General features: G+C 42.6%; 2 protein-coding genes across 10 annotated transcripts in view; one reads left to right on the top strand and one right to left on the bottom strand.

Moving 5' to 3' along the window:
• DOP1A (DOP1 leucine zipper like protein A) overlaps positions 1–3,218 on the top strand; it is a 65,367-nt gene extending 62,149 nt beyond the window's left edge. For all 6 annotated transcript variants that reach the window (XM_079970280.1, XM_079970279.1, XM_079970281.1 and 3 more), the window contains 4 exons: positions 86–141; positions 643–807; positions 1,454–1,583; positions 2,630–3,218. In XM_079970280.1, coding sequence (XP_079826406.1) covers positions 86–141; positions 643–807; positions 1,454–1,583; positions 2,630–2,935 — 657 coding nt within the window. In that variant the 3' untranslated portion in view covers positions 2,936–3,218. The remainder of the gene's footprint in view (positions 1–85; positions 142–642; positions 808–1,453; positions 1,584–2,629) is intronic.
• On the bottom strand, positions 81–19,909 carry PGM3 (phosphoglucomutase 3). 4 transcript variants are annotated; one of them, XM_079970451.1, is made up of 14 exons: positions 19,565–19,909; positions 17,471–17,676; positions 16,324–16,508; positions 15,486–15,553; positions 15,132–15,265; positions 13,725–13,920; positions 12,262–12,419; positions 11,649–11,732; positions 10,934–11,032; positions 7,378–7,494; positions 6,247–6,369; positions 4,685–4,858; positions 3,788–3,896; positions 81–1,565 (listed from the first exon to the last, which is right to left on the bottom strand). In XM_079970451.1, exons 1-13 carry the CDS (start codon positions 19,896–19,898, stop codon positions 3,807–3,809), a joined length of 1,968 nt encoding a protein of 655 aa, XP_079826577.1. In that variant the 5' UTR covers positions 19,899–19,909; the 3' UTR covers positions 81–1,565; positions 3,788–3,806. The 4 variants fall into 4 exon arrangements, with proteins under 4 accessions (XP_079826577.1, XP_079826578.1, XP_079826580.1 ...); XM_079970452.1 differs by having other exon boundaries at positions 81–1,562; XM_079970454.1 differs by having other exon boundaries at positions 19,561–19,733.
• Positions 19,910–19,946: the final 37 nt, after the last annotated feature.

The following is a 19,946-nucleotide window of genomic DNA, read 5'->3' as shown; positions in this document are numbered from 1 at the left end:
GTGTAAGGGGGATATGATTGGAATGTCCATTTGTTAATACTGTTTTTAAAATTTGGTGTGTGGTTTTTTTAATAACAAACTTCAGGTCCAAGTATTTTTATTGATGGAACAGGAACTCACAGCTGATGAAGATATCTCAAGGTAATGTCAATTTCTCTTCTCTCATCTTATTTGCATAATAGTTGAAATATGCTGACTGATAGTCCAATTATTTTATATTACTTATTTGGAAGGTTTTTCCCCCAGTCTTGCTATGAAAACAGGAACATAATCGGTGCCAATAAGCAGCAGTACACATTTTTTTCCATTCCAGTTCATGTTTAATACGGCAATCAGTTCACAAAGATCAAATTAGTCAGACAGGACCCTATATTGTAAAAGTAAATCAGACTTTGGTCTTGCTTCTTTATCAGTACTATTTACGATAAATTATACGAACAAAGCAGAAGTGTAATTTAGAACCACTAGCTGCAGCTATCTTGTTAAAATTGTTTGGTGTTTTCAGAAGGGTAATATAAAAGTTATCCTCATAGAAAATTCTTCCAGTTCATTTAAAGTATACGCTAAGAGAAGAGCATTGATTTGTGAAGCGTGGACATAACTGATTAAGAATAACCTGTAGTAAATTCATTTGAATTGTAGAACTTCAGGACCATCTGTTGCTGGCCTAGAAACTACATACACTGGAGGCAATGGATTCTCGACATCCTACAACAGTCAGAGATGGTTAAATCTTTATTTGTCAGCTTGTAAATTTCTGGATTTAGCCTTGGCATTGCCCTCTGAAAATCTTCCTCAGTTTCAGATGTAAGTACACTTTATCTCATTCAAATCCAAGTGTGCCGTAGAAACACTTCATTGTGAAAAAACCTTCATATTTAGAGTGATGCTTCTCTTTGAGCGGCAAGTATTTCTTTATGGACTGTCAAGGCAGGTGCTTTTACGGCCTTCTGCCACCTCACCTTGTGTTATGGCAGTGAAGATGTGTCTTAGGTGGCACAGCTCCCCATCAGAGGAATGCCCTCCATATAGTGTTGACAGAAATTCAGAAGCAACTTGGTTAGGAGCCTACTCCCTCTCACCAGTAACCAACATCAGCCCATGTGCTATCATGTTTCACAGAATACTTCTGTCAGGGTGCCCAAGACTGTGTCCCAATATGTATGGCAGGGGTGTGTTTTATTACCATTTGGCAAATATATACAAAAGGAAATCAGAAAGGGGTGGGCAGAACAGAACAGAGCAAACAATGCTTTCAAAATATTTCTTCTTAGAAGTGGGTTCTGTGAAACAAATTGCTTTTTATGCATCTAATTTTACTCCCATGGATCTTGGTTTTTCTTAGCAGATTTTGGCTACATCAAGACATGCCTGGATATAAATTGACTCAACTAGGGAGGGCTGGATCATCACTTGCTGAATGTGATGACTTTGTCCTCTTTTTCTTTAACAGGTATCGCTGGGCCTTTATTCCAGAAGCTTCTGATGATTCAGGGTTGGAGGTGCGAAGACAAGGCACACACCAAAGGGAATTCAAACCATACATAGTACGATTAGCAAAACTGCTGCGAAAGAGAGCAAAGGTATTTCATTTCTCTTTTTATAAATTACTACTACTACAGAATTAATGCATATTTTATATCAATGCATCAATCACACATTTAAGCTCTAATCCAACAGGAGCTTAAAACCAAACTGGCAACAGCACCTATCAGAGGTGGGGTTCAGCCTTCAAGCCAACTTATGTCATCTGTGCACATAGTGTCTTCAGCCTCTTGATCAAAACTTTAAAGTCCAGGAGAATGCCATGTACTTGTCTCCAGCATGTTGAGGACTCGGGCAGTTGTGCCCCTCAGTAGAACAGTTTAAAAAAGCCGCCTGCCTGTACAGGTGGCTGAGGGACGAACAAGCTGCATCGACTCCAGTGACTTGCCAATGAAGCTTATTCCTCCTCCTGTGGTTTCCAGGCCAGAGGGACTCGACAGCGGTGGTGGTTTTACTTGCAATATACCCCCGTCATGATCTGGTCTGGGGAGACGTATTGATACATCACCCAGGCCTAGTAGACTAGGGCTGGGAGATATCTGCTTTGCAACATCGTAATATACCACCATATTGCAAAGCTTAGCTGGTGGTATATCATGTCAGAACAGAGGCAGGGAGGAAGAAGACAGCTGCCAGCCACACAGCGAGGATTAGCATCACCATGCGCAGCTTCTGCCTGTCAAGGCCAGGTGGAAAAAGCTGCCACATCCTCCAGTGCCTGGTACACAGAGCCCTGGCCTCACAAGGCACAGAGTGAAGCCACCACCTCCAGCAGCTGCCGCCTTGGCATGGGGCGGAGGGTTGTCTCCTCCTCCCAGGAGAAAGAGGTAGCTTGCTGTCCCCCCTGTGCAAAGGCAGCAGTTTCTTTAAACTTTTCTGCTGAGGGGTGTGGGCAGAAAAGTTTAAAGAAACTGCCTATCCATGGGGTGGAGTGACTGCTTCTCCCACGACTGACATTGCACTCTGGGCGATGTATTGATACACTGGTCACTACTAGGCCTGCTAATTTTTGAAGTCTCCTACAACACTGCTTTGTCTTGAAATTCTCCTCTCCTCTCTTCCCCCCTCCCCCACATATTAACAGAAAAACCCAGAGGAGGACAGCTCAGGGAAAACACTAAACTGGGAACCTGGCAGCTTGCTCCTGACCATCTGTGCTGTTCGCAGCATTGAACAGCTTCTGCCTTTCTTCAACATCCTGAGCCAAGTATTTAACAGCAAAATCACCAGCAGAAGCATTGGTCATTCAGGGAGCCCCATGCTTTACCCAAATTCTTTCCCTACCAAGGACATAAAAATGGAAACTCAAAAGACATTCTCCAGCAAAGCAAGACAAAAAATTGAAGAAATGGTTGAGAAGGACTTTCTGGAAGGTGTCATAAAAACATGAAGTGTACATGGTAAAATGTTTATCTTAAGTAATGTAACTTCAAATGAAACCACTCCATCCTTCCAGTGTGTATAGTTTCCTTTTTCACACTTTGTATGTAATGTATACTTCAGGGTGTATTTAATTTAAATACCTGTAAATAAGTTCTGGATGTGGCCTGAATCAAGTTGAAATATCGCTGGCTCATATCGATTATGGTGCCTACTATTAAATGTACATTTGTTTTGTCATCTTGAGGTATGTCTTTAAGAAAATTACCAATACAAGTTGCACATTTTTTCTAGCTGTGTCTTATTTTTTGTCTAGATATCTATGCAGCATCTTACAGGGAGCCACTTTTCTAATCGAAAGCATGATAAAGTGCTAGCTATCAGAGCAGTTCTGTGACTCCGCACTGCTCCCAGCATTCACTCCTCTCAATTAACATTGTTTCTGCCATGGCAACTTCCTGTTCCACATTTTCAATTAAGTGACCCTTCTATATAGAGTTACAACTACATTACTCTTAAATATATGGTTCAAAGTTTTTGCATGTTAAATTAAAAAAAATTCCTTCCCTCACTACTACTAGCAGGAGCAAAGAGGACACTTATTCGCACATGCTTGCTTGCAAGGGGCAGATGAATGCTGCCTAACTATGAAAAATTGAAAAGCTTTGCTTGTCCAACAATATAGTTGTCAAAATTCAATTTAGTACCTTTGATTTAAAAATTACTTAAGAACTACAGTGACATAATAAAGTTAACAGAAATGAGGAGTTAACTCACTTCTAAAGGAACTGCTTTTAATTATAAATTAATTTTGCATTTCATTTAGTAAAGCAAAAGCAGGAAGGTATGGTTTATGACTTACCTTGAAGAATGGTACTTCATTATACTACAGCCTTGGGCTGTTCTCCAACTCCTCCAGCTATATGGTAGACAGCCAGGCTAACTTCATGTGCAAGTTTATCTGCATTTTCCTGGAAAGAAGAATAATTGCAGCATGAAGAGATTGCAATCCAAGTGAACACTCAGTCATATCTTCGTAGTGTGGATGCTTTGGACAGCTGTACCCAGAAACCGGCTGCTATAGTGATCCTATAATTTTAAGGTACCTATCTAAGACACTGAGTGCAGCTAAGATTAACCCATTTTTTCAGCTTCTAGATGGCAACAATTACACAAAAGAGGGGCTCACTTTTTTAAAAAATGTGCGAGTTAACTGCAGATTAAATGCATTCAACATCGTATTTAATTTGGGCCAAAGAAACTTCAAAAGTAAGAAAAAGGAGAGGTAGAGGAAGTGCAAGCAGAGATTTCTTCCAAGCAAACTACTATGGTCCTCCTTTGGGTTTTTTCCCCATCTTCGAAGACCATGTCTCTCTTCCCTCTTGCTTCTTCCAACTGTTTTATGCAGAGGATGGAATGAGGAACAGAGGAACACACAAAAGACCCATTCTACATACTATTTTATCCCCATGTTGGAAACTCCTAAGAGGGTGTACATGAAGAAGAATATCCATGTCTCCCCTAAGCAAAAAGACTAGGGAGGACACTTAGTTGATAATTTGGAGGTGCAAAAGGGGAAGATGCTCTTGAAGTCAGATTGTGCCCAAGCTGCTAATTGCTTAACCTTTGGCTGTATATAAATGTAATAATTAGTGTTTGCAAACAAAGTTTGCATGGTGGTGGGTGGAAACCTACTATCTGGACTCAAAATTATTCTCTACCACACTGCGTTAAGGATATGAATCACTTTGGTTCTGACCTGTGTGTCTGCTTCAGCATAGACTCTGATGATGTCTTCTGTTCCAGATGGGCGAACGAAAGCTCGAGCCAATTTAAACCTCTGGGTGAGCTCATCAATTCTCTCCTGCAGCCCTGGGGGTGTAACTGCTCGCCTTTCAGCATCCGTAGTGTCAATTACACGTCTGTCAGCAACCTACAAGTCCAAGTAAAGGAAGTGATACAATCTGACTTGTTAAAAGCTCTAATTTTACCTGCAGATTTTGCAACACTAAGAGGAGAGAGAGAACACAGACCTAGTTTTGATACGGATTTGTATTGAGTGCTCTGCAAGGCCCATAAGATATTGACATTCCTGCACAATTCTCCACCTACATTTTTCAATTTTTGGCTGTCAATGATTGTCTCTTCCCACTTATACATAACTAGACCTAAATCACATTTTGTGTTTGTCAATCACTGAAACTGCTGGGTTATGCCAAGGTTTCTATCTCACTCTCCCAGATCTTGACCTCTTGTGAGAGTTGCACTAACATGCACACATTGGAATATCCCAGGCACCAGGAATGTTTTATAGCTCCAGTCTGTGCTGTGATGAAACTCAATTCTATGTGAATACATAACTAAGAAAGGGTGTGTGGAGGTAGTGAGGACCAACATTACACCCCAATTTCAAGGTTAATGACACATTGTGCAAAGTTTTGGTTCATTGGAAAAACTCTAGTTAATTTAGCCTTTGGTCACCCAGTGCAACTATTTCCAGACATGCATGCTTACAGGAAGGCTTCCAAAAGCCAATTCCCACTGCAACATATAAAACGGTTCTTAACTTGAAATTATTCTTAACCTGAAGCACCACTTTAGCTAATGGGGCCTCCCGCTGCTGCCGCGCCGCCGAAGCACGATTTCTGTTCTCATCCTGAAGCAAAGTTCTTAACCTAAAGCACTATTTCTGGATTAGCGGAGTCTGTAACCTGAAGCGTCTAACCTGAAGTACCACTGTACGTTGTCAGAAATGCCCTTGAACCTGCAATGTGTTGTGCAAAGCCAACACTGGGCCAGAATGTTAATGGGTTATTGTTACAGTGAACAGTAGTTGGGGTATTTTGTTTTGTTTTTTTAAAAAAGGTTATCCTGAGTCTTTTATAAATAAAACTTCCACCAAGGAGGGAGATTCTGTGCAGTAAAGTAGCAGACACCCATTTTCAAAAAGGTGCAGTTATCGATAGTGTCGTCTCTGGCCTAAGTTCACATGCCATGCCATGGCATGAAATGCTAATAAGCCAGCCAGGGAGGACTGAAAGCCTGAGGCAGCCAGAAAGCACTGGATCTGGGCTTCCTCAGGCCAGCATGGTTCCTGCCCATCTCCTGGCAACAGAGAGCTGACAGCATGCTACAGCATCTCAATGATTGCCCAACAAACAAGGAGGACCCACGGGTATGAAAAAGACCCTCCTTGTCTCCGACCCAACACAGTAATTTGTGTTTGCAGGCAGTTGGGAAAGCAAGCAAGTTTGTAGGTCACTGAAATGAACCACTGCTGCAACCAGTAGCATTTCTGTCCACCACTAACTTCCCACTAACCTTCACTTTGAGTTGCCGGTTGGGAAGATCTGTGTACATGGTGTCCCACTGTTGTACTGTGAGATTCTTCAACACCAAGATGGCTTCAATCACCAGCATGTCTGAGACAGCATCACCAATCGTCTGGTATAGACAGCAAAAAATAGGAAAGGAAAGGAGAGAAAACCAGTAAAGAAAACCAGTATGGCAGAAGCAGTCTTGATTCCAGTTAATAATCTGGATTCTCACGCTCAATGAGCCTAAAAACTGCCACATGGCCTACATCCTTTAAAAAAAATATTATTTATTAAATTTGTATACTGCTCTTCATCTGAAGATCACTGGGTGGTTCACAACATAAAAGTACAAAATGAGAACACAAAATACACAATAAAACAAAAACAAAGACAAGCCAATAGTAGGTAAAGAAGCTGCTTAAGAAGAGGCCATAAGTTTACCTGAAGGGTGTTTGTGTTGGCACCAGGAAGCAGCTACCACCACCAATGTAATTAGACAAAAGGCAATGCCTAAAGCCCTTGACTTGTCCCAGTACTCTCCACTAAGCTACCTTCTGCCCCAGAATATATCAATGTTCAAAGCAGGGTAAGGGAGCACCCCCCCCCACAATCTCACAGTGTAAAGCAAAGGGATTTGGAAATACAAACACATTATCTGGCTCTTGGGAACCATAAAATAAGTCTCCATCCCCCACAGTCATTTTACAGGTCAGATAACTAACCCATTATTATCAGATTCAATCTGTCACTAGGGATGGAGCAAGAATTCAAAGAGGAGGTACCTGACTATGTGAGCACTTCTGCTCGAAATTATTAGAAGCAACCCTCAAAGCAGAACACCTTGAGTCCACTTGCATGCCTTGTCAACTGGTTCTTCCATCCCCAGTTGACAACCCCACCAGCACAAACATGTAGACTGGAGGGTCCAGGGAGACATCTCACCCTGCGGTGACATTTTCCCATCAGGAAATAATGGTCCTACCAGTTACATGATGCAGATGTATCCCAGATTATTGGTTTCCCAATGGTAATTTGCTCTCTTTTTCAACACAGAGGTGTCATCATGTAACATCTTTGAAACTCTTGGTATTAAGAAATTTAAAGACAAACTTTAGCTCTTTGTCAACATTCCTACCTGATTTATCAAGTCAATAGTATTTTCAAGCATCTTTGCAGCTTCTCTTTTTTGGTTGTTTTTTTCCTCCTTTGCCTGGTATCTTATTTTCTGTTCTGCAGCTTTACTAAACAGTACCTGGAAGGAGGAACATATTCGACAGTCTGAGGGAATGCAGCATGGCCACTGTCACCACCATCTCCCAATTACCACATGGTGACAGTGGTGTATCACTGATGCTTTGAAAGAAAGACTGGTACTCCCCCAAAATGATGAGCATATGATTGGGACACAAGGGAGTACACTAGATTTTATTCATACCCTATGAGAAATAAATAATAATAAGGGACGCAGGTGGCGCTGTGGGTTAAAGCCTCAGCGCCTAGGGCTTGCCGATCGAAAGGTCGGCGGTTCGAATCCCTGCGGCGGGGTGCGCTCCCGCTGCTCGGTCCCAGCGCCTGCCAACCTAGCAGTTCGAAAGCACCTCCGGGTGCAAGTAGATAAATAGGGACCACTTACCAGCGGGAAGGTAAACGGCGTTTCCGTGTGCGGCTCTGGCTCGCCAGAGCAGCGATGTCACGCTGGCCACGTGACCCGGAAGTGTCTCCGGACAGCGCTGGCCCCTGGCCTCTTAAGTGAGATGGGCGCACAACCCCAGAGTCTGTCAAGACTGGCCCGTACGGGCAGGGGTACCTTTACCTTTTATGAGAAATAAAGGCTCCTATCCCTAAAAGTCCTATCCCTTCTTAAAAGAGCAATGCAAAGAAATAGAGGAAAACAATAGAATGGGAAAAACCAGAGATCTGTTCAAGAAAATTGGAGATATGAAAGGAACATTTCGTACAAAGATTACCATAATAAAAGACAAAAGTGAAAAGTGGAAAGGACCTAACAGAAGCAGAAGACATCAAGAAGAGGTGGCAAGAATACACAGAGGAATTATACCAGAAAGAAATGGATGTCTCGTACACCCCAGGTAGTGTGGTTGCTGACCTTGAGCCAGACATCCTGGAGAGTGAAGTCAAATGAGCCTTAGAAAGCACTGCTAATAACAAGGCCAGTGGAAGTGATGATATTCCAGCTGAACTATTTAAAATTTTAAACAATGATGCTGTCAAGGTGCTACGCTCAATATGCCAGCAAATTTGGAAAACTCAGCAGTGGCCAGAGGATTGGAGAAGATCAGTCTACATCCCAATCCCAAAGAATGCCCCAACTACCGCACAATTGCACTCATTTCACACGCTAGCAAGGTTATGCTTAAAATTCTACAAGGCAGGCTTAAGCAGTATGTGGACCGAGAACTCCCAGAAGTGCAAGCTGGATTTCAAAGGGGCAGAGGAACCAGAGACCAAATTGCAAACATGCGCTGGATTATGGAGAAAGCTAGAGAGTTCCAGAAAGACATCTACTTCTGCTTCATTGACTAAAGCCTTTGACTATGTCGACCACAGCAAACTATGGCAAGTTCTTAAAGAAATGGGAGTGCCTGATCACCTCATCTGTCTCCTGAGAAATCTCTATGTGGGACAAGAAGCTACAGTTAGAACTGGATATGGAACAACTGATTGGTTCAAAATTGGGAAAGGAGTACGGCAAGGCTGTATATTGTCTCTCTGGTTATTTAACTTATATGCAGAATTCATCATGCAAAAGGCTGGACTGGATGAATCCCAAGCCGGAATTAATATTGCCGGAAGAAATATCAACAACCTCAGATATGCAGATGACACAACCTTGATGGCAGAAAGTGAGGAGGAATTAAAGAACCTTTTAATGAGGGTGAAAGAGGAGAGCGCAAAATATGGTCTGAAGCTCAACATCAAAAAAACGAAGATCATGGCCACTGGTCCCATCACCTCCTGGCAAATAGAAGGGGAAGAAATGGAAGCAGTGAAAGATTTTACTTTTTTGGGCTCCATGATCACTGCAGATGGTGACAGCAGTCACGAAATTAAAAGACGCCTGCTCCTTGGGAGAAAGGCGATGGCAAACCTAGACAGCATCTTAAAAAGCAGAGACATCACCTTGCCAACAAAAGTCCGTATAGTTAAAGCCATGGTTTTCCCAGTAGTGATGTATGGAAGTGAGAGCTGGACCATAAAGAAGGCTGATCGCCGAAGAATTGATGCTTTTGAATTATGGTGCTGGAGGAGACTCTTGAGAGTCCCATGGACTGCAAGAAGATCAAATGTATCCATTCTTAAGGAAATCAGCCCTAAGTGCTCACTGGAAGGACAGATCATGAAGTTGAGGCTCCAATACTTTGGCCACCTCATGAGAACAGAAGACTCCCTGGAAAAGACCCTGATGTTGAGAAAGATGGAGGGCACAAGGGGACGACAGAGGACGAGATGGTTGGACAGTGTTCTCGAAGCTACCAACATGAGTTTGACCAAACTGCGGGAGGCAGTGGAAGACAGAAGTGCCTGGCATGCTCTGGTCCATGGGGTCACGAAGAGTCGGACACGACTAAACGACTAAACAAATCCCTAAAAGTAAGGTCTGCAAAGCTCCATGCAGTCTAGCTTCCATTTCCAATAGCAGTCGGCCAAATCTTATTTCTGAGAAGCTCATGAACAGGGCAAAAGTTCCCTCCCAACATCCTATAGTGTCTCCCTGGAATGTGGGGCTCAGGTTCTGGAACCAAGCCAGTATTTTTCTAGGAATTTTGAATGCCACCCATTGTAAGCAACAACCTGGCTATTAGTTACTTGCCTCTGCCTAGTTTTATGCAGCCCTCAAGCTAATTTCAACATCAGTCTCCAAGTGATCAGTTCAGACGTCGGACAAAAGTGACCTGGCTCTCCCCCAGTAGTAGCCTGCTAGGCTGGGAGGAAAAGAGAGAGACAAACAGGCTGAGAAGGGATGGCCGAGGGGATATAAGAACATATGAAGAGATCTGCTAAGATCAGGTCAAACCCCATCTGGCCCAGCATCCTGTTCTCCCAGAGGCCAACCAGGTGTCTATTGGAAGACTGCAACTAGGACCTGAACCAAACAACACTCTCCTCACTTGTGTCTCCCAGCAACTGGCATTCAGTGGCATACTGCCTCGGAAAGTAGAGGAAGATTATAGACATTATGGCTAGCATCCATTGACAGACAAATTTGTGGATGATAAGGCTAATCCTTTTAAAGCAAGAGGTTGCAAAAAGAGAGAACTGTGAATAGCCCCACCCACGATCAGCATGTGGCTTCTGACAGAAAAAGGTGACCCATCCTAAGACTACAAACTCTCTTATCCCCATGCTAAGTGCAGCAAAAGCTAGGCAAAAGCCAAGCTCTTTCACTTACTTCAGCCTCTGACTGACTTTTGGAATTAGTAAACAAATTAAGGGCTGAAACTCATTCTGGGTTCTTTATCCCAGAATAACTGGGATGGGATATGAGACAAGAGGAGAAAGGATCAGAGAATATTACAGCAGTGTGGGCAAGGAGCTGCTGGAACAGTTATGAGTTTAGATAGGGGACACAATGAATTTTATTGACTCCGCTTGAGGTTGAGGATGAAGTTTATTACAAACACACAAACAAAAAGGAGCAGAGAGAGAGATTACAAGTGCAAAACGCTTACCGTGCCATGACCATTTGCTTCAAAATAAACTCCAATGTCAAATTCCTGGGCCTTGTGATGCAAGTGTTTCACCCCTGTTTTTGCACAGTGGACAGGCACCTAGGAGAGGAAGACCAAGCGAACCATCTGTGGTGAGATGGAGCTGTAGGGCTGCACCTTAAAAGCAAGCTTTTCCTGCTTGTATCAAAACTAAAACCCACATGCCTGACCAAAAAATTGGTGGGAATGCTACTTTGAAAAATGTTATACACAACAGTAACCAGGTAATTTTAAACTTCAGACTTACTGGTCTAATGGCTTCATAATTGGTAATCTGTACTATGTCATTTATTTCAAAATAGGGTAAGCCAGCCCTGCTGCATTTAGGGGCCCTCCTGTTTATTCTGCAGAAGGGCCCTGGACCTCTGCCCTATGCTCCAACCCTGACGGCAGAGGGCCAGCTATTTCACAAAACTAATCTCCATGGATTCCAAGGCTCTTAACATGAGGGCCAGAATAAATTATTATGTTAATTACTGTTTTGGAGAAAAAGGTGGAACTCTGTAACATCTCCTCTAGGTAAGGGCAATTGCACACAAGTCTTGGTTACTAAAAGATTTACTTGCGCTGTTGTTTTTTCCCACGGAACCATGTGTGATTAGGCTTGGAGGGTTTTTACATTATTTTTAAGCACAGATGTGTTGGATGGCAGGGCATGCAAGCGTTGAATTAGTACCTTCATGGTTTCTTCCAAATAACGTGTAGAGCTCCCATTGGCATAGGCTGTTTGTACGACTGCAAATGATAAGGTCTGCCCAGCCTGAAGGAAGAGAAGCATGCTATTTGCATAATCAGATCTTTGTGAAAACACTGTACAAAACAATTATTATTATTATTTAAAAATCTCTGCCTTGGATGTTCATAAATTCCAGTTGGCAAAGAAATGTTAGCATTTCACATTGGGATAGGAAGTGTTCTTCACAAACTTTCAGAACTCACACACTTAAAAACAGGGCAAGCATGCTATTGGTGAAAGTCAAGAGTACACTTGATATCCCAGCCCAAAACTGATGATGGCAAGTATTCCAAAAATCCCTTCTACTTAAAGACAATTGCCTTTAAAAACCACTATGTTAAATAGTTGCAATTACTTTTATTTCTTCCTGATCTAATTTCATTTAAAAAACCCAAACTGTTCCAAAAAAGGGGGGGGGGTGAGCCAAAGAACCACTCGGTGAATTATTTGCATTACTGAAACTATCATACACTGTTAAAAGTTCCAGCTAATTATGTTTTCAACTGTTAATTTCCTCAATTTAACCATGCAGCAAGTGAAAGAATTCCATTACCTTGACCAGAAGTTCCTTAAGAAAAGTGCTGATTAGAGTTGCTATTTTATCTCCATCAAGAAGATGAAAACGGCCAGCAGGGTCATTATAGTAGTAAACAATTCGGTCAGCATCACCATCAAATGAGCAGCATCTCTCACCAGGCTTCATTTCCAGTCCTAACAAGCAGAGTAAACAAAGTAAATACAAAAATTAATTGTTCGGCCTCAGGAATACTGGCACTTAAAAAGTCAAGGCATTCAATGTTCTTAATATGTTTCAGAGCAACCTACAGGTTACATAGGATAGCAAAATCTGATAGAAATGAACTACCCATTTTGTTAGGATTTCCTCACAGTACCATGCACCAATCTAGTTTCCCACTTGTTCTTTAAAATCTTTTATTTATAAAAGAGCCAAAGTGCTAATGATATGGGCTGAGTCTGTGAGCAGTGTCCCTAAGCTGAGTACGGTTACAGGCATGGACATTAAGGCTCCCCACTTCCAAGGGTGATGAGAGGGAACAGAGGATAGCTAGAAATAAAACAGGAAGGGAAGAAGACTAATAGTGGAAAGGATTGAATGAAAGTAAACAGGAAATTAGCAGCACAAACTTGTCATTACTGGGCGCTATCCAATGTTAGTCATACTGATAGTAGCCCCAATAAAATCAATGGGCGTGTGTCAGTTATTCTGACAATGACTTACCTCAATATCACAGAGTGTTACATAGCTCTTAACTTGCAAAGGCAAAAAGATCCTGATAGAAACAAGAGGAGTTGCCTCATATAGAGTCAGGCTATTTGGGGCGGGTGGGGGGAGAATCTAAAGACAATTTTGTTGTCTCATATCACCCTGCACAAGTTTTCATTTCAGAACTATATAAAAAATAGATGGAAGCTGTACCTGCAAAATAGTCCCATCTAGTCTTAGCTACATAGACAGAATTAGTAAGTGAGTTCCATTATAATTAAAGAACTCATCTGCCTTGATATCCAACTATCTAAGCATATATTAACATCTCTATCACCAAAAGTGAGACAAGCTGAGTTTTGGATAGGTGTCTGCCTGAGAAAACAGGGAAGCAGTTTGATCATGTCAATAAAGCTGACAAGCTTTCCCAGCTTCATTAATCAATCTCTTGCATGGGTGTCTACTCCGTACTGTTGTAAAATATCTATTATTTTCTGGATTGTTTAAACTCTTTTAAACGTATATCATACAACTACCCAAGACAAATGTGTGGAAGGCAATAAATAAATGAATGAGAAACCCTCCTATCTCTCCCAACTTCCAGAGGCAATTAGTCCGGGGATTAACCCAGAGCTGGTTTAAGATTGAATGTATTAGTAGAAAAGAATGATATTTTGATGAAGTGATGTCATCACAGAACTTTAGGGTTCTCTGTTCTAAGTTAATATTGAGGCAGACTTTTAAAAAAACACAAGAGTATTATTAGGGAATATACATTTGTCATTACATACCCACAGGAGGCTTCTGATGAACTTTTACAAAATCGGCACCACATTGGTGATTGAGTTCTCCTTTAGTCCCATCATTGCTGAAGTTTATTATGAAGCAGCTTGGAAGATAGCGTTCCATTTCTTTGAGTTTGAGAGCACCTATGCCATTTGCACAATCTACCTTCAGGCAAATGTGGCCATCCCTTTGGCTAGTAGCCTGCAGGCAATAAAGCAAAGAATGGGTCCTTTAACGGTTGTCTCTGAACTCCTACCACCTGCTCATATGCAACGCTGACTGTGCTCTGGAGCAGACAGCCAAAACAAAGTAATCACAAATGAAAAGAAAAACAGGACTCAAATTGGTGTTTGAATGTGTAGATTCTGGAACAACTTCCTCTCTATTTCAACCAGTGACTACTAGAGCCCATTGGGACTGGTAGGGCTGAAGGGAGAGTGATCCAGCAGTAGGTGGCAAATAGAGTTAGCTAATTTGTTTTGTCCCTATCCTCCTCCCTGCTCTGTTCTACACAGGCGACAGTGAGATTAAGGAGGAGGAAACTCACAGGTAGTACCATCTGCTGGATTGCCTGTAGGCAGAGGCTGAGGGTACACAGAAGGTGGTGCAGCAGTGCCCCCCCCCCATTTGTTCTACTGGACCAGCCTCCAATGATTTCAATGTTTCATCTTTATCAGGAGCAAAACACATTTTGCTCTGCCCTATTACAATGATGGCAGCAATATGTAATATCTATTTTCCTACTGCTAGGAAATAATCTATTTTCCTACAGTAGGAAAATATCTATTTTCCTACTGCTAGGAAATATCTATTTTCCTACAGCAATATGTAATATCTATTTTCCTACTGCTATTTTCCTACTGCTAGACTGCCTCTTGTTTTCTTAAAACTTTTGTTGCTACTGCTCATTTCTTTCTGCTAAAGCAAACTATCATATGCTTTAAAGTTATAAACCTGTTCAGTTGTCTACATGAATGAAATGCTAAAAGCTCAACCTTAACAGTAATCATGGTTACTGTTAAAAAAAGTCCCACTGTTTTCCATAGGGTTTACATCCCAATTTTCCTCATAAAGCCAATACCATTTTGAATAATTTATATACAAAATCACAGTTGATCACCTTTAACTTCTATGGCATTAAAAGCTTGCTTAAATCAAAATATTATCCTAAAAGAAAGAAAGGTCCAGCAACAGCAAAATGTTCTAGGGCAAGCATTTAAAGAACTTAAGCCAACACTATAAAGGCCCTGCTCTTTATCCACAGCAACGTAACAGCATAGAGTTGACACTCAAATGAAGAGCCTGTTGCCATTCTTCATAGGAAGTTCATATGGGCAAAGGGGGGGTCTTAGAACTATTACATTAAGTATATTCAAGAATGCAAGCCAAGACTTCAAAAACAGCTCTTTCACCTGCATTGTAAGCTCCACAAAAGCCTTGGAGAGTTTCTGGTAGTAACCTTCCACGGTTGCAGTCCCATAACTCCCATGGGTGTTTCGACAGCAGACCATGTAGTGTAGTTGTGGTGTTGTTACCAAGCCATAATCTAGTTTAAAGCATACACACTGGTCAAGGATTGACACTATTAAGCTTCAGGGACATATTTCACAGTACCTTATTACAGTAGCTCAAGTAAAGGTGCAGAAAGGAGAGATTTTTAAAAAATGCTTTAAATAAAATACGTCATCACTGAATTGTTTCCTATCAACCACTATGGATCTAAGGGGAACATCATCAATCCTTAAATAAGCAAGCACAGGGCATACCTTGGTATTGACCTCCAAGAGCAGACACGCCATCAATCACTGATTGTGAAAGCTTCTTACTGCTAGATCTGGATGCAAGACACAGGAATAAGGTTACTTTTGTTGAAATGCTATCCAAACACACCAGTTTACCCCAATTCATTCTTGACACATGAACACAGACAAACAATATCAACATGCAGGACACAAGTGAGATCTACGTCTCTAGAGGGAATAAATCACAACAGCCAAAGAGATAGGGATGTGATAGGACATACTCGGAACTTTCCTAGCAACTTAAAAATATTTGCCTTATGCTATATTTGTTAATTATATTTCTTTAGGACATTTATATTGCACTTTCCTTCCACCACAGAACTCCTTACACAGGTCTCCTATCCAAACCATGACCGGCCCAAATCTGCTTGGCTTCAGCAAGGTGGCTGCATTATCCAGTAGAAATGTTTAAAATGTTGTATGGGGAAACATCCATGGAAAGACCGACAGGCATCATTAGATTGGAGGTGCACAAGACAGGGACTTTTCTACAATTGCTCTACGTTTGTGGAATTCCCTCCCTTAGCGACCTCTACTTTATTGGCCTTTAAACAAACCCTGAAAACATTTTTCTTTCCAACTGTTATTTAACAGCTGATGTTTTAGTGCAGTATATTTTAATATCTTATATATTTTAATAATATATTTATTTTAATATCTTAGCCTTATATTGTGGTTTAATTCATATATTGGCCTTGAAAAAGTTTTGCCCTGATAGCTACATTTTTGAAAAAATATACAGGAAGAGTAAATGTGTATATTACCTAGTCACTCCCAAGATGTCTATCAGGTTTATTTTTACCTGGTGTCTCTGCCAATAACAATGAAGGCCTCCTGCTGAAGGTCTACAGCTTCCTTCTGGCAGATGTCAGTCAGCACTCCCTGCAATTCATGTTCTTCTGCATTGGCCAAGTGTGTGGCATGCTCTTCCCAGATAGGTGCCAACATTTCACCCAATGGGTCAATCAACTTCACACCATTGTCTTCCTTGGAAAAAGACAATACATCAATGTAAAAGCTTCTTTAAACATAGGCAATCTTGACTTAGGAAAAGAGCAATCAGCCTAAATGATCCTTTTAGTTATACAGTTCTAAAAGCATACAGTGGAATCTCGACTTACGTACGGCTATACTTACATACAATTCCAGTTACGACCTTCAGTAGGTGCTTTGACTTATGAACTTTCCTCTAGCTACGAACAGAGGCCTTGCCAGCAGCCCGGAGCTCGCCTTGCCGGCAGCCCGGAACAGCACTGGGGCATCCACCGCCAGGGAGAGACCTCCAGTTTGCCGGAGCTCACCCCACTGGCTGCGGAGCAGTGCTGAGGCCTCTGCTGCCGGGGAGAGGGCCCCCATCCCACCCCTGAAGCTGTGGAAGAGGTGCAGCCTGCAAGAGGCACAGCAGGGCGCACTGCAGCCCCAAATCCTGCCAAGGAACTAACGTGAGAAAGTCCAGAGAAGAACCAGGCCTGGCAAGAAAAAAAAGTGACCCTGGCTGTAGTGAATCAGCTCTTTACTGACCCTTGCCCCATCCCAAGCTTGTAGTCAGGTAAGCCCACCCACCCTCAGTGCACGTAAGAAAAAAAAAGTTAAAATTTTTCATCTACAATACTGTCTTCTTTATTTTATAGTACAGTACATTGATTATTGCCTTCATTTTATGGATCTATGGTCTCGTTAGACAGTAAGATCCGTGTTAAATTGCTGTTTAGGGGGTGTTTTTCATCATCTAGAATGGATCAATTCACTTTTCCATTACTTTCTATGGAAAAGTGCACCTCTATTTATGTACGTTTCTAGTTATGACCAGACCTCCGGAACGGATTATGGTTGTAAGTAGAGATTCCACTATATTGATAATGGTTAAGTCACAGCACCCGTATAGCACCCCCCCCCCCAAATCTGTAGCTCAATTTCTTTTTTCCTATCTGAAATACTCATTCACTTACTTCAGGGTTGTGAGAGGCTGTAACCATAACACCAATGGTGGATTTTTTCTGCTTGGATCTCAATACGGCCAGCAAGCCCATGCAAAACATTGTGTGATCAAGGTCCTCTGCCTTGGTACGGAAACCAGCTGTTCCATACTGAAGGGTAAGTCCTGGAGGTTTGGCATGGAGCTTTGAGTACTTTGCAACTGCTTCAAAATCCATCTCTGTAAGAGGCAGAATAAATTGATACAGCTATGATTAACATTACAGGTGACCATATTGTGACAGCAATACCAAAACCAGGAGGATGGGGAGATAATAGGATTTAACTTACACCAGAATAAGTTATGTGAGATGAGGAAGTTTAAAAACAGAGAGAGGGCGTGTGTGCACAGAAGTACAATTACTTGCTTATACCAGTGATGTCTTCCAGATGAAGGCAACCCTGTATCAGGAAGTTTTAATGTTTGACATTTGATTATGTTTTTATATTTTGCTGGAAACCGCCCAGAGTGTCTACAGAAACCCAGCCAGATGGGCAAGGTATAAATAATAAAATTATTATTATTATGATGGTGATGATAATGAAATCCAACTCCCATCAGTCCCAGTCAACATGGCTAATGGTCAGGGATGATGGAAGTGATAGCACAACAGCATCAGGTTGTTGGGAAAGATGGAGGGCACAAGGAGAAGGGGACGACAGAGGACAAGAAGGCTGATCACCAAAGAATTGATGCTTTTGAATTATGGTGCTGGAGGAGACTCTTGAGAGTCCCATGGACTTCAAGAAGATCAAACCTCTCCATTCTTAAGGAAATCAGCCCTGAGTACTCACTGGAAGGACAGATCGTGAAGCTGAGGCTCTAATACTTTGGCCACCTCATGAGAAGAGAAGACTCCCTGGAAAACACCCTGATGCTGGGAAAGATTGAGGGCACAAGGAGAAGGGGACGACAGAGGATGAGATGGTTGGACAGTGTCCTTGAAGCTACCAGCATAAGTTTGACCAAACTGCGGGAGGCAGTGGAAGACAGGAGTGCCTGGCATGCTCTGGTCCATGGGATCACGAAGAGTCGGACACGACTAAACGACTAAACAACAACAACTCCTGGCTTGCACAACAACTCCTGGCTTGCACATAGACTAGCACACTGAATTAACTATCCCACTGTCTCAGACTAACCAGTCCAAAGTATCAGGGGTTGGAAGAAATTGGTTACAAGACAGAGTTAACTTTCTGTTTTCACACTCCTAAATGCAACATCAACAGCATCTGTATTCCAACACTGATTATTTCAGAGTGATTAGTTGTAGTTGTGGTGATATTGGAGGTACCTTTGCTTTAACTGTAGGTTTACTTTGTATTTTACAGTATTGCAATTTCTTATCACGAACCACCAAGGGATGTATTTGCATGGAATGCAATATGCAACTACCTTAAGCAATTGAAGAGTGTGTAGAAAGGGTAGTTGGCCCACCTGGAGGAATTAAACAAGCTAGCTTTAAAAAGCCTACGACTCTAGTAGTCATGATGACATCTAGCTGGTACATCCCGACAAAACCAACCTTGCTTCCATTGTGCCCCACCCACCTGTGTCCAAGTAAGCAGCAGTGACACCAGAGGGTGGCTTTGCACTTCAATCCTACACCAATAGTCCCCCCCCCCCAACTAAACAAGAAACCTCAAAAACTGCAACCTTTCCTCAGAGAGTTGTTGTTCCTGCCCCTTGATAATTTTGAAAGCCCTTTCCTTAACCCTTTCCTGGACTATGGTATCATTTATTTATTTTGAGATGGAATACTGTGTACCACAAGTACTGTCACACTATAGACTTTTATAATGATCTCTAATATGGAATTCTCTTTTTTTCATACCTCCTGCACGCTGCGGGGGGCTTCACACTTGCAAGCCCAACAACTCCTTCCTGGTCGGTCACTGCCAGCTCAGAAGACCTAGCAAATATACTTACCCCAAAGTGCATTACTTAACTCTTGCTTAGGCTAAACGGCATCTACCGTTTTAACGCCCACTCACCCAGTCTGGGGACACACCTTTCTTTTTACCGCCTTGAACAAGCCCAAACAAACGAAGCCACCCCACTTACCGACCTGCAACGCCCTGGAGGAGTTCTGCGAGCGGACGTGGCTGCTCCTCGGAAGCATCCAACTCGCCCTTCCGGGAAGCTCCGAAGCAGCCTCGCTCGCCGGCTGCGCCTATCGCATTCGCCGGCAGCCGCAGGGGCGGGGCTTCGGGCGTCTCCGCCTCCCATTGGGCCGGGCGAAGAGAGCGCTGGGCGGGGTGGAGCCGCTTCCACCCGGGCAGCCTCGACGCGTAACTCGGGCTCATTGGACTCGTGGCATTCGAGCGTGGCAAGAATCTCGTCTCCCGGCCTTGGCTGGCTCCGCCTTGGCAAACGCGCAACTGCACCGCGCGCGGCGCCATAAGGACACCGAGAGCAGCCCCGCTGGATTAGGCCTGTGGGAAGCGCGC

This window comes from Podarcis cretensis (assembly GCF_951804945.1).
Source record: "Podarcis cretensis genome assembly, chromosome: 3".
NCBI classification, from domain to species: Eukaryota; Metazoa; Chordata; class Lepidosauria; order Squamata; family Lacertidae; genus Podarcis; species Podarcis cretensis.
This window is presented reverse-complemented; position numbering and strand designations above follow the sequence as displayed.

Coding starts and splice junctions, on each gene's coding strand:
- PGM3 (XM_079970451.1), bottom strand. CDS start 19,898: ATGGCGCCGCGCGCGGTGCAGTTGCGCGTTTGCCAAGGCGGAGCCAGC. Junction 15,266..15,485: donor TCTTGGAGGTCAATACCAAG/GTATGCCCTGTG, acceptor GCTTTAAACTAG/ATTATGGCTTGGTAACAACA. Junction 3,897..4,684: donor ATGCTGAAGCAGACACACAG/GTCAGAACCAAA, acceptor TCTTCTTTCCAG/GAAAATGCAGATAAACTTGC.